At 41.6% G+C, this 14,587-nt stretch overlaps 1 protein-coding gene and 1 pseudogene across 1 annotated transcript in view; both read right to left on the reverse strand.

Annotated features, from left to right (window-relative positions):
- arid3c (AT rich interactive domain 3C (BRIGHT-like)) overlaps nucleotides 1-2,710 on the reverse strand; it is a 77,049-nt gene extending 74,339 nt beyond the window's left edge. Inside the window, exons 1-2 of the mRNA XM_086313038.1 lie at nucleotides 2,672-2,710; nucleotides 1,889-2,473 (exon numbers count right to left, since the gene is read on the reverse strand). Coding sequence (XP_086169164.1) covers nucleotides 1,889-2,473; nucleotides 2,672-2,710 — 624 coding nt within the window. The remainder of the gene's footprint in view (nucleotides 1-1,888; nucleotides 2,474-2,671) is intronic.
- Nucleotides 2,711-5,162: 2,452 nt separating this feature from the next.
- LOC147316630 (uncharacterized) lies at nucleotides 5,163-6,331 on the reverse strand (annotated as a pseudogene).
- Between the last annotated feature and the right edge of the window lie 8,256 nt (nucleotides 6,332-14,587).

Here is a 14,587-nt window from a genome sequence, read left to right on the forward strand (position 1 = left end):
CATGACTGACTTCAGTGCAGTAACACAGCACGACTCTGCTGTGTTATTAAAAATGTGTTTATATTAGCACATATACAAATGTAGTTGTTGCAAACAACACAAGTTTTAGGATTATGACAGGATCACCAGGCAAAAACATCATGTCTCACAATTTTTTCAACTGAGACTGATTCTGAGGCCGCACACTGTTTAAGACTGTGAGAGCATTTAGAAGAGAAAGCCCAGAGTGTGGTGGGATTTCTGTTGTGTAATAGTGTGGCAGTGACTCGACTTCCAGACGGGGAAATCCCAGAACTCTTGTGTGGGCGCCAGACGGGAAATCTCCACAGTGCAGCTTCTGGCACGTCTGAGTTTCTGCCTAAACTTTGTGCGACATCTCTCTCTTTCTGCCTCACATCTTTTTATTTCAGCACTGCTCAGCAACTTCTTGTATCTCAGGAATTTCTTTTATTTTTCTGACTCATCTCTATAGAATCTGCTTCATGTCGTCTGCTGTTGTGTAATTAAGAGTTAAAATAAGCTTGAACAGCTGCCCGTCAGCATCGTTTGTGCTAAACACTATTCAAAGTAAAACAGTACAAATATAAGTGACGTTGACCTTTCTCTCCTCAGCGAGCCGTTATATTCATCCCACATCTCGTTCCTATTTTCAAAGACTCATTTACCGCCTGTGGTTCTGATTTGCGGCTTTGAGCACACTGAATATGTCGGCTCCACTCTGCTCGGCAGACACAACCATCGGTTGATTGTCCCATAACTGAAAGATTGCACACGAATAACCTCCACAATAATGAAACAACATACACATGGAACACGCAGGCTGTGGCCACACGTGCATGAATTTACAGAAAACAAAGAATTACTTCATAACAAATGAATGTGTTTCTTAAATGACCTGATTGAAGATTTACTCTATATGTGATCTGAAACATCAATATTATTATTCTGTGATATTAAAATAAAATCTGTAGTCACATAAACAAATCCTAGAAAAGAAAAAACTGAATAATGAGTGTCAGGTCACCGTCCTCCGCACACAGCTGTCTTCATACAGACGCTCTGGTTTCTCGTCCTTTAATGTGAAGCATAATGCAGTCACTATGTACGCGTCATGTTTAGGCAAAGCTGTGGATGATCCATCGTAAGCAAAAGATGACCTGAAACATCCACAATCAATCGGTCCATGACTGGGAGAGTATAGATGTGACTGAAGCAACTGGGAAACATAACGACTCACCTGTAACTGCTAACGAAGCGTAAACACACTCTGATGTCTTACATCTAACAAGACCTGATTTGTTAGTTACTTACTAAAAATTTTTTTCAAAAATTCTGCAGAATCAACTCATTTAACAAAATCTGAGGACTTAGAATCACTGTGGTTACAAACCCATCAGTTATGTTGTTCAGACATTATGCTGATGCAGCCTTTTCTCTGACAAGCTTAATGGTTGGATATTATTCATATTATATAATATTAATATTTTCAAAGTCACTAAATGTAAACGTAATAAATCCTGTGACCATCCAAAACTGTGGGTTACTTCCAGCCGTGGTTCAGAACAAACTGTGTGTAAAACACCTCAGCAGGTACGTGTGCTCTGTAGGAGCTTTTACAGCGTAAACTGTGAAGTTTGAAGCTCTGTCTGCAAAACAGCAGCAGCACACTACAGAGTGGAACATGTTCTGAGCCCAAACAACCACACACACACACACACACACACACGCGCGCGCGCGCGCGCGCGCGCGCGCATTAAAGTCTTCTATTTCCATACAAAACCAAACGTGTGTTCGTTTCAATAAATGAAAACGTGAAATGAAAGCTCCACAGAGGCAGAGCGAGCTCCGACAGGAGGGCGATGCGTTCAGTGGGTCAGTGCTGGCTTACCTGTTTGAACTGCTCCTCATAGGTCCACTCGTGGTTCTGCGACGCGGCGTGCAACGATGGAGAGTCTGCGTGACCGTGGGGAGCGAAGACTCTGAGATGCTGAGACACGCACGCTTCCTGCAGAGAGGACTGGTTTAACCCAACATCGTCCCCGACCTCGTCTTGGTCCATGAGATCCTGTTCTTCCGTGTCATCTCCCTCCCCGTCCCGGTCTTTAACGCAGATACCGGGGTTGGAGTTCCCGTCTTCGGCGCATATACGGACTTCCATGTGAGGAGGGGTTACTCCTGGGGGTGAGCTTTCAGCTCCGGCGGAGAGGGCGCCTGGCATCGCCAGCTGATAGTGGCGGAAAGCCAGAGCTTGTTGGTGGATCTGGGACTCCACCATACAGCGGAGCTCCTTCTCTTTCTCCGCCTGCCGGAGCTTCTCCTCCAGGGCGAGGCGCGCTGCCTGCTGGCGCTGCAGGTTTTCCATGACAGCCTCGAGTTTCATGCCGCCGCTGCCGAGCTGGTGAGACTGTGCGCCGGGATACGGGCTGTGGGGTGTTTGGCGTGGAAGGCTGCTGCCAGAGGAGAAACAGCTTTGCTGCAAGGGAAAAGCGGTTGGTCGTAAATATTATCACATCAAATGCTTCCTTCAGTAAGCCACGTGGTCGGATATCAGATTGTCATAAAGAGCATAGCACGCGACACATGTTAGCCGCAGGTGAAAAGTTCTGTGAGCGCAGAAAACATGGACGGAACTGGATGTAAAGACAAAATAACATAAAGTCCGGACGCTTACCAACACAGACTTAGCAGTTACACGTGAGTTATCAACCATGTTGCCGAAACAGCCCAATCACGAGTCTTCTTTCAGGCGCAACACGAACATGCTCAGGAATAAATGCGTAAAGCGGCTCAGTCATAAATGCCGGAGCGCCCGCTTTCTTTAGGCAACAAGTGGCAAATGTAGTGAGAATGAAGCCTGGAGGTAGAGATCAGCGCGCCTGGTCCACCTGCAGCAGCAGCGCGTCAGCACTGAGAGCTGACCGCACGCTGTGATGCAACCACTGACACCTCTGCTCAAGTAACGCCAGTTTATTTATTTAAGCAGACATCCTGAAGTATGTTTACAAACTGGTTTGTGCAGTTTTGTTTTGTATTTTTTGTAAAGCTGAACTTCAACATGACAAAAAACGACTCAAACATACAGTCACGTGTACAGGCATTTAAAACCCAGATGTGTCAGTTTTACTGGGATCATAATACGCCTGTAATTTCCATATGATTAAGAGACAATAATATTGTTTTGATATTTTACAACAGATATTCATGTTTGAATATGTATTTCTGTGACGCGTTTTCCGCTCGCACCTGTGAAACCGAGCCTTAAATTTACTTCGTCACATGAATCCAATAAAAAGTCACGTGAAATAAAATCTCATGACTGTTTCCATAAACCTTTTTGTCCAGTTCTGAATTCAGAATTATTAATATTTATGTTGTACCAACGGGACATTTGTTTGTTTGTTTGTTTTTGCTTTACACAAACAAACAAACAAACAAACGAACAAACAAAATAAAGTACAAAAAAAAAGATGTTGAGTTTCTGGATATTTCTTTTTGTATTTAAAAATTAAGGTGATTGAAAAATAATGAAATTTAAATAATTCTTTTTCAGTTATTTTTACAGTTACATTAAAGTTATGTTTTCATTAAGCCCTCTGTTTAATTGCATTTACCCAGATGGACTAAACCTTCAGCGCACCGCAGAGACAGACACTACAGACAACACAAGCTTCCTCTTAACATGTTACTGTGTATGAACGAGTGCTTTTACACACTCATACAGAAACACGGAGCTACAGCTTTAAAATAAAAATCCACCGTGTTGTGATTCACTGAGTCCTCCACTCAGTTTAAAGAGTTTGTCTGTAATTTATATTTTTACTGTTAGACGTTGACTGTTACACTCATTTTATGATTGCGATCATTAATCCTGTGGGATATTGCAAATATCCAATAAAGACAACCATCAACCTGAGAAAGGTGCCGTTAACGTCACAGTTACAGGATTTTCAGTTTTCTATTTAGAATCACTTATTTTTCTTAGTCATTTATTTAAATGTATCTTTTTCTCTTCACTTTGCTTTGAGCTCAGAAAGACTTTACAAGTCCATATAAGGTAAAGCTGTCACTGTATTAACTCTAAAATAATATATTGACACATTTCTCTAACAGAAAAAAGATGCAGACTTTTTCTCTTGATTTAATGCACATTTCTATCATAGTGATAAATTAACTCTATTTGAGTAAAATCCCACTGATTTTTAACACTGAATTGAGTTATTTGAAATTAACACTGGAGGTTCAAAAACTCTGATGGGAGTTGATGTTACTCTATACTGTGTTATTCATACACTCATCTCTAGTGAAAATTAGCTCTCATAGAGTAAAATTTGTAATTAATTTTACACAAAGTAGTGTTACTAAAACTCTTCCTGTAGTTTTACCTTTACGGTCAATTCACTGTTTTGCAGCATGAAAACCTGGTTTTTAATAATGCTTTTACATATAAAACAAGTGAGCAAAAATACATTTAACAGCTTTATTTTTATGTCAGGCTCAAAATATAAAAACATCTCATGTAGTGTATAAAACACTTTAAAACAATGAATTTAGTTCGGCATAAAACGGCAATACAGAACGACATACAGGGAGGAATCTGAAATGCCATACTTGATTTGAAGAAGCAACACAGCTCATTTATGTTCAACACCTTCAGCACCATGTTGGGATGCAGTCTGACCCTAAATGCATGATAATGGTCATCAACAGGGTTTCCATCAGTTTTCTGCAGAGCAACACAATGTCATCTTTCACAACAATACTTTTGATCTTACAAAAAACGGAATCTCAGACACTACATCTGTACAGATGGTAAAGTCAGGGCGGTACTCTGTACCGTGTGTTATTATCCACTTAGCTGAAAACAAACTGGTAGACAACACAGCTCCAAGCAATTTCTGGACCTTCTTCCAGTGTCACCATCTTTCCTGGTCCTAAAGCTAATCTTTCCAGGCTAAAGGACTCTAAATGCTTTATTTTATTACTATTATATTTATTTTTACTTGTGGTGTCCTGTAAAGGTACGCTCTGTAAGGCTGCATCTTTAGCCTGAGTATGAATCTCAAAAAACACTTCCTCCATTGAGGAGACAAAACTATTCACAGTAGGCTTAATCCAGCTGCCCTGAGCTGTGCAACAGCAGAGGCACACATATCCAAAGACTCTTATTTGACCTTTTCAGATGTTGTGGGTGTTTCTTCTACATTAGTTGACATCACCTCCCCTGTAGTACAAACTTCTTTAACTGCCACATCATGCTGTAGATTAACATCAGTGTCAGCCTGTTGGTCAAAATAGTTAAGGTGTTTGGTATTTAAATGTTTTCTAAAACCTGTGGTTTGGATGAACGTGTACATGTTGTGAAGCATGGTGTTCTAAGATGTGCCAAACACAAAATGGGCTTTAAACAGTTCATCAAAAGCACCAAGTGAAGAGGTAGACTTGCATGGTATGGCATTCTTGTCAAGAATAATGAAGAACCGGTGGATGTCATTCTTCTTCACCCCAACAGCAGGTAGCGTTGAGTGCTGGTAGTGACGGCATCAAGGTGCTCTTGGATATTTGTTCCAGTCTGAAAAGACAAATACAGACGGGCAATAAGAATCAAATGTTTCTTAAACTGGTAATTCACACCATAAAAATAGAAAAGAAACAAAGCTTCTTGAAGAGCACAAGACGTCTTTCTGCTTGAGAAGCTGACACCTTTCCTGGTCTCTAGCGACCCTGACCAGATGGTGGAATCAGATGTAAAAGCAATGCTGAGAGGTCAAAAATATTTGTTTTTAATAAAGTTGAATCATCATCAACAACACATTTCAATGCATTGACCAAATGTTTGAGTAGACCCAAAATACAAAAGGACAGCTGTTCTGTGACAAACATTATATATGCTGTGAATGTGCTAATCAAAGAAACAACAGCTCACCAATGTCAGCATTAACTTCAGTGGCATCCTCAGGAGAGTCAGCAACAGTTCTTCCAGGTCAGTGGTAGAAGGAAGCTTCCTGCCTTGTTGGATAATCTTTCTTTTGAATGTTGTTGGCCACCTCTCCAGCAACCTGCCTGATACATCCTCACCAAACATCAGTACAAAATCCTGTTCGATCTGTAACAGGGATAGAGAACAGAGAATCATATCTGCTTTCTGTAAAATATTCAAGTGTGTTTACATTGTCAAAGTAATGACAAATATTCACCAAGCCTTCGATATCTTTGAAACGTGGAGAAACAGACAGTATGTTGCTTGACAGCAGGAGGTCAAGGACCATGTTGTGACTGTGTCTTCATCAGCTGAATGTTCCATCAGAGCGATTGCTTCCTTACACTCATCCTCACTCAGCATCTTCTCTGTAACAAACTGCAACTCTCGTCTGACAGTCGGTCCACCACACTGGTTTTCACTCGATGCTCCATCTCCTGGTGCTACACAATATGAAACACAGCTTTATCAAAACTAATAACAACATTTAATAACCATTAATAATAAAGAACCACAGTTTGGAACTGTATTATGTATTTCCAGTGAATTATAAATGTTACCTCCAGATGATAATCGCCTCCCTTTAGCAGTGCATCTCTGTATGGCTTTAATCCTCCAGGCCAAGTACCCAGTGCCACCCTCGCCATCATAATAATGTTCCTTGGAGAGTGACATGTACAGACACTGATAAATGAATAAACAAAATAAGTTATGTAACAATGAACAGTTGATAAGGACATACATTTTAGCAGGATTTAAAATGTTTCAATGCGATTGTGGTTGTATCAGTTATTACTATGAGCTACTCACATAGCCATTTTTGGAGTACGGGCCACTGAGTTAAGGGAAAAAGGTTACAATTCCTCTGGCGTATATTTCTTTTACCTGCCGTGGTGGTGATGTCCTGCAAGATCAAAAGGAAAAGAACTAGTCAGCTTCCCTGGAATTCATAGAGATGAATTTAAATCATAGTGAAGTTAAATCATATGGAGGCAGGTAGATGCTTGTATTTTGTCAGCAGATGCTTTATCTGTGGTCGTGTGTTTTTCGCTAGAACAATGTTATTCTCCCAGTGTAATGGAACATGTCTTCATTGTGTATTTTGTATTCCTTTTCTTTGTACAGTTTTACAAAAAAGAGAGAGAGAGAATTTATTTTCATCATTAAATCCTGCCAAACACAACAAGCGGCCTGTTTCTTGGAGGATGAAGTGCTGGGAATAAAGATTGTTAAGCTAGCTGTATAGCTGAAATTACGTTGCCTGCAACAAACTTTAGTGAGGACAGCATAACCTCACAGTGTAAGTTAGCTTTTGTAATGTAAACCAGAAGAGTGGCTTAGAAATATTTTAAGTAATTTGAACATATTTAATTTTTTGTGATAAACTTTGTGTTTTAATTTAATCATGCTGTACTTTACAGTTTACGACCTAGTTAGGGCTTTGTTTGAAATTTAATTTAAAGAATCCCAGAAACCCGTATTTGTTTTTTAAATGAACATAGAAATCACACTGGTCCTGTTGCAGGTTGTTGAGCTGTGTTGCTGCCATCAAATTCACAAAAACTAATGTTTTTCTTCAAATCATACATTTGTTTTTGTTGAAACAACAATATGTTTACTATGTTATACAGTAAATAAAATATGAGTTCATGGTGCAGTGGTTAGCACTGTTGCCTCACAGCAACAGAGTTCTGGGTTTGAATCCACCTTCAGGCCGGGGTCTTTCTGTGTGGAGCGTGCATGTTGTCTGCGTGGGTTCTCTCCGGGTACTCGGGTTTCCTCCCACAGTGAACAGGCAGTTAGTGGGGTTGGGTTAACTGGTGATTCTAAATGAGCCATAGTTGTGAATGTGAGTGTAAATGGTTGTGTGTCTCTTTGTGTGTTAGGCCTGCAACAGACTGACGACCTGTCCACTCTCCCAATGACAGCTGGGATAGGCTCCAGCCCCCCATCCTGAACTGGATGAATGAATGAGAACTATTTAACCTCCTAGGACCGGCCGTCCACATATGTGGACATCACATTTTGGGTTATTTAGACCAAAATACTCAATTTTGCTCTACAGGAGCCTGATATCCACTCACGAGGACGTTATGCTGCTACTGTTCTATCGACATTTTAAACGAATATCCTCATATGTGGATCTCATCTTTCTTAGAAACAAAAATAAGTTAAAAAAGAAAAAACATCTGGTAATTCTTTGTTTCTACATTCATCGGGTCCCAATCAGCCCAAATATCAAAGAGAAATGAAAAATGCTGCCGTGGAAGAGTTCAGGTCTTCGGAGGTTAAGGTTGTGGCTCTGAGCAGCTCATCGCTGGGACGTTAAACACCCTGAGTTCGTGCTCTCGGCTCACTTTCTAAGTTAATAAGTGGAAGAGAAGGAATGGAGGGAGATCTACATTAATTGCATATACCAGGTCAGTTATTGTCCAACAGTACAAAGTAGGAAAGAGTGCAAATATACAGCTACAAATGCATGACTTGCAATTCAAAAGAGAAATTTGTATTCAGGCAGCAGATATAAATCAAAGTCAGACACTTGTAAGATGGCGAACATTTCGTCACTTGAGCGAGTGACCAAACATTTCTTCCACTGAAAACGTCCAGATGAACAGAATCAACTTTTGGAGATTTACTGACCTGGATGATTGAACGTGCATCAAGACCATATACATCAGGGGTGTCAAACTCAAATACACAGTGGGCCAAAATTCAAAACTGGAACAAAGTCGCGGGCTAATGTTAATATTTATTGGAAAAAAATCTTCCTCCAGATTTAAGAATGAATCTTTTCTTATGGACTCAAACAAGTTTTTCTGAAAAACTGAATGTGGAACAAGCAAAGTTTAATACTAAACAATATATATATTAGCTGTATAATACCAGTAGGCCAGCTCTAATAATAATTTGGTATGGCTTCGCCATACCATGTAATTAGGCTGTACCATACCATGTAATGTAATTAGGCTGCGGGCCAAAGTTGGCCCGCGGGCCAGAGTTTGACACCTATGATATACATGGATCTCCCTTTGGTTAGAAAACCACAGTTTTCTGTAGCCAGCTACCGGCACAGAGATCCCTCTACCTTAGTGGTACCCATACTTAGAAAAGAGAATGTGCATCTATCTGATTGGTCAAAAACTGTTGAGAAGGGGGCGTGGTTTAGACTTAGCCACACACACACACCTTGACCTGTTACCCACTTTCATGAGTCTGAGGCAGCATCTCTGTGAGAGCTATTGTTTCGTGACCTTGCTCCGGTTCACTACCACATTCCTGCACAAACACAAACAACCGTCGATCATGGGAATGTATTTTATTCTGAGAGCGCAGTAGTGCAATTAACTATTAAAGTGATCTAAAATTAATTATAATATATATAATAATTATAATATAAATATATACATATATATTATATAGAGAGAGACAAACAGAAGAAGACGGCCGTAGTGATCGACGTAGCGGTTCCGAATGACAGCAATATCAGGAAGAAGGAACACGAGAAGCTGGAGAAATACCAAGGGCTCAGAGAAGAGCTCAAGAGGATGTGGAGGGTGAAGGTAACGGTGGTCCCCGTGGTAATCGGAGCACTAGGTGCGGTGACTCCCAAGATAGGCGAGTGGCTCCAGCAGATCCCGGGAATAACATCGGAGATCTCTGTCCAGAAGAGCGCAGTCCTGGGAACAGCTAAGATACTGCGCAGGACCCTCAAGCTCCCAGGCCTCTGGTAGAGGACCCGAGCTTGAAGGATAAACCGCCCACAGGGGCGAGATGGGAATTTTTAATTTTTTTAATATATACAAATATCTTAAGTTTAACTTACATATACACTGTATTTATTACTACTTGTATTCATTTGTTAATATAAATAATTACGTTTCTCCAAATGTAATTTTTATAAATAAAAAAAAAAGCCCCAAAGCAAAACCTTAAAACAAAGCTGGAAGAAAAGTAATAAAACATTAATGTTCAGAAAAGACACATTCATTTTACAAAATAGTGAAACATAACATTGTGCAGTCTTGCAGTTTGGCACAAACCCTGTTTCGACTCCATAAAAATGAACAACATTTACAACATATCTGTAATATCCTGAACATTCAACACATCCACACGTGCATTTCAAGAAGCATCCTGACCTTCCAAGTCCCATTATTCATCCAACCCCAAACCAGTAACCAGGCAGACCTACACAACTGTGTCACTGGTAGCTGAAGACCAGTCAAATGTGGCTTGTGTGTGCATTTGTTCACAGAACATGACTTCTAAATATTCAAACTAAACCTTTGACATTAAATAGTAACACACATGTAACACGCGTCTGAAACGTGTCTTTTTAAAACAATTCCAAAGAGCACCTCTGACAAGCAGTGATGAATCCAAGAAGCACTCCTTTACAAACCCTGTGTTCAAGTTACACTTTCACAAAATGTTGAATCAAAGCTGATAGTCTAAAGTTTTTAGTCAGATGTTGTTTGTTTGATTGAAAGTCCAGTGTGGTGATACACTGAGGCAAATGGCAAAATAATGTTTAATGTTTAAAACACTTTTGAACTTGACTGTGCCCCGAGATCAGAGGCAGCAACCAGCCAATGATGCAAAAGCACAAATGTAAAATGAATACTACAGACCACTGTTATATAGTTATTTTAAAGGCTGATGTTGTGATATCAGCCTATCAGCCTGGCTTCATCGGGTGAGGGCCTCCAGCTCGCACTGGAGCGGTTCGCAGCCGAGTGTGAAGCAGTGGGAATGAGGATCAGCACCTCCAAATCTGAGGCCATGGTTCTCAGCCGGAAAAGGGTGGAGTGCCCACTCCGGGTCGGGGATGAGTTCCTGCCCCAAGTGGAGGAGTTCAAGTATCTCGGGGTCTTGTTCGCGAGTGATGGGAGAAGGGAGCCGGAGGTCGACAGACGGATTGGGGCTGCAGCTGCAGTAATGCGGACGCTGCACCGGTCCGTCGTGGTGAAGAGGGAGCTGAGTGTAAAAGCGAAGCTCTCAATTTACCGGTCGATCTACGTCCCTACCATCACCTATGGCCACGAGCTGTGGGTAGTGACCGAAAGAACGAGATCGCGGATACAAGCGGCAGAAATGAGCTTCCTCCGAAGGGTGGCTGGCCTCTCCCTTAGAGATAGGGTGAGAAGTTCGGCCATCCGGGAGGGGCTCAGAGTAGAGCAGCTGCTGCTCCACATCGAAAGGAGCCAGCTGAGGTGGTTCGGGCATCTGACAAGGATGCCCCCTGGGCGCCTCCTGGGTGAGGTGTTCCAGGCATGTCCCACCGGGAGGAGGCCCCGGGGCAGACCCAGGACACGCTGGAGAGATTAAATCTCTCGGCTGGCCTGGGAACGCCTTGGTGTTCCCCCGGATAAGCTGGAGGAGGTGGCTGGGGAGAGGGCGGTCTGGGCCTCTTTGCTTAGGCTGCTGCCCCCGCGACCCGGCCCCGGACAAAGCGGATGAGGATGGATGGATGTTGTGATTAGGGTTGCCAACCGTCCCTTAAAAAACGGAATCGTCCCGTATTTCGAAACAAAAGTACACGTCCCGTATTGAGCTAATAAGGGACGCACTTTGTCCCGTAATACAGTGAGAATCAAAAGTAGTCTATAAATGTTAATGGAATTAACGCTTTGTTTGAAAACATAATTCCCAGCCCCTCTCCTGCTTTGTGACCAATGAGCTGACAGCACACTTATGACAATTCGAGTATGACAATTCAGATTATCTCATTGGTCGAGGAAAGGTCGCTTGCGGAGAAAATACCGGAAGACAACAGATGACCACAACAACAAGCATGGCCAACAGGGAAACAAACGCCGACACTGCGGTGCACGTCTCGGATGACAGTACACCTAAAGCTGGGCAAACACTGCGATTTTTTTCAGTCACGTTATTCAGCTCTTGCTCAAACTGCACGATTGACTCGCAGGGGTTAGAAGTTTGCAGGTCACGATGCAGGTCTCACACTATACCGCCCGATGCTCTGATGCGACCTGAGTGCTCACACTGTGCCAACATAACATGAAGGTTATAACAGAAAATCTGTCGCTCTCTCTCTCTGTCTTTCACTCACACAGACACACCACCACCATCAACTTTGCTAAATTGCTAATGAAAAAACATGATCAGGCAGCTGTGATTGAGCAGCAGTGTAAATCCAACTATTTTCACGGTTGTTGTGGTCGTGATAATTTTGTGATGCCACATGGAAAAGGCTCGGATGAGCTTTCCAAAGTTCTACAAGTTGTGCCTCCATCGCTTGTGTCCAGATCACACGCTGCACAGCCGTGCTGCGCCGTCTTTTTCACCGATGTTTACGTGTTTGCGCATGAGCAGTGTGAGCGGCTGTGGTGACACCCTCACGAGCGATTGATGATCGGGAGCTGGTCGTGAGGTGTTAATCGCTTCTCGTTACCCCACGTATACTACACGATGCACGATGAAGGCCAAAATCGGGCCGATCACCAAATCGGTCGCACGACTCAAAAATGGGCCAAAAATCGCACAGTGTGAGCCCAGCGTTAGAGCAGCAATGTTTGTTCCCCTCAGAGAAAGAAAAGAAAAAAGGCTGCAAAAGTACAGGGAGGACTGGGAAAAGGAAAACACCTGGCTGGGAAAGTGCACGATAACACCTATAAAGCGCACTGCACTGTGTGCCGGCGCACTTTTTCCATAGGCATGCTTCTAGTGGTGGGCACAAGAAGAACATGAGGGGTGTGACAGCTCGGGGAACCCTTAACCAATTTTTTGTCCACCAGGCCACGGCAGAAGCAGATATGATATGTAAACACTGGTTTGTTGTTTAAACCCTCTGGTTAAGGTTAATATGGGCATGTGCAGTGAATATCAGCTCTATGTGGCCAGAAGTGTGATAATATAATTTATTTTGTGTAATAAACAACTGCAAGGATAGATGATTACAACAAATAGATCACTAATACATAAAAGTAATACATAGATTAATAATGATGATGAGTTATGATGCGTAATCATGGGAACAAGCGGGTTTACAAACAGGAGCAGCTGATTAGCTTTAGAAAAGCTGAAATAATACCTCAACTGAAGCCAATTGTACTAAATGCACTAAATGTGCACTGTTACAAGAATATTTTTGTTCTATTGCTTTCTATTAATTTATATAATTTTAAGTTAAGCAGGACAGAGTTCTTTTAAAGAAAGATTTACTTATATTCTCAAAAGTTAAGCATGACAGGCTTCTGTTTAAGAAAGAGACCTGTTTTACTGTGTTAATGTTGTCATTTTGAGCTAAAAATAAATGGCTAAATGATCATTTGTTTCCCATATGGTCATATCACGTTCAAGTTCAAGTCAAATGGTTAAAAAATAATTTCACACACACAAAAAAAGAGCTACCACACTGGGAAGGGTGAAGACAACTGGGTTGCCCGGCCCTGGCCACGAGGTCCCTTATTTATTTTTCAGGGAGTTGGCAAGTTGTGATACTGTTGGACCTGAAGCCATAGGTCTGGGGCACTTGGGCAAAGAAATGAGATAAGCTGTCACCACATCACCACCTAGTGGTGAGGCGGGAATGATGAACAGATGTGGTGTGCAGCAGCTGTCACAGTCTGGTCTGTGGTGGTCTGTGAGATCTTCAATCCGTTCATAATGCTGAACTGCACATAAAGCTGTAATATGTCTGGTTTATTCCAGCCTTGCAAAGCGAGCGCTTGTGTTTCACCAATAGAAACATGTGACTTCCTTTTTTAGTTTTCATGAAAAGAAAGATCAATATTCTTATCTGAATGAGTTGTGTAGTTGTAGTTGTGTAGTTTTTACAAATGAACTGTATTCATTGTGGAGGAAGTGGAGTCTTCACAGTGTCCAGTGTGAACATATATGAGGAGACTGTTGGCACCCAGGGAAAGCATGCAGGAGGTGGAACTCATGACCCTCGTTTCTATCAGCAAGCTTGCAAATTAAACACAGTTTAGTGTCCACTCTGACTGATCTGAACATTTTAATTATCACATAAAACTCTGCAGGGCAATGCATGGACAGCAGTGTGTGTAACAAAAGTGTGTTTCCTTTAACCAGGTTAAGCCCGTGGTAATTCTGAAAATGAAAGACAACGAGCATAAACGCAATAAAGGGAAAATAGTACCTGCTTTATTTTAACAAATTCAAAATGAAACCTCTCTCTGTTCTAATTAGTCCTTCAGTGTTAACAAAATTGACAAAGCTCATTGTTTCTACTACAAGATCCAAGTCTGTGAAAGTCTGAAGTTCAACACACACGATCCATTCAGCAGCTGGGACAAAGAAGAGATGGAGGGAGATCTACATTAATTGCATTCTAGGATTAAATAAATTACCCCCACAAATAAAAAAATATCAAATTTAAAATAATATCTGAACATGAAAAATATAATATCTTTACAGTCTTTATGTTTATAGGAGTGTAATACTAAAAAAACTCCAAGTTTGCCAATATACTGCTGTGCAGTTCTGTTCATGTTTTTCGTTTCTTTTCTGCTGTCTGCACTAAAAACAGTCTGTAGTGTTTAATCAAAGACCTGAGACAAAACACACTTTTTAAAACCACAAACAACATTAAGAACGGTCTGTTACAGCATGTTAATGTCT

Source organism: Aulonocara sp. 'chitande type north' Nkhata Bay, linkage group LG12 (genome assembly GCF_057382095.1).
Source record: "Aulonocara sp. 'chitande type north' Nkhata Bay isolate Kocher_YH1m ecotype deep benthic linkage group LG12, A_spYH_male_GT1.1, whole genome shotgun sequence".
Lineage (NCBI taxonomy): Eukaryota > Metazoa > Chordata > Actinopteri > Cichliformes > Cichlidae > Aulonocara > Aulonocara sp. 'chitande type north' Nkhata Bay.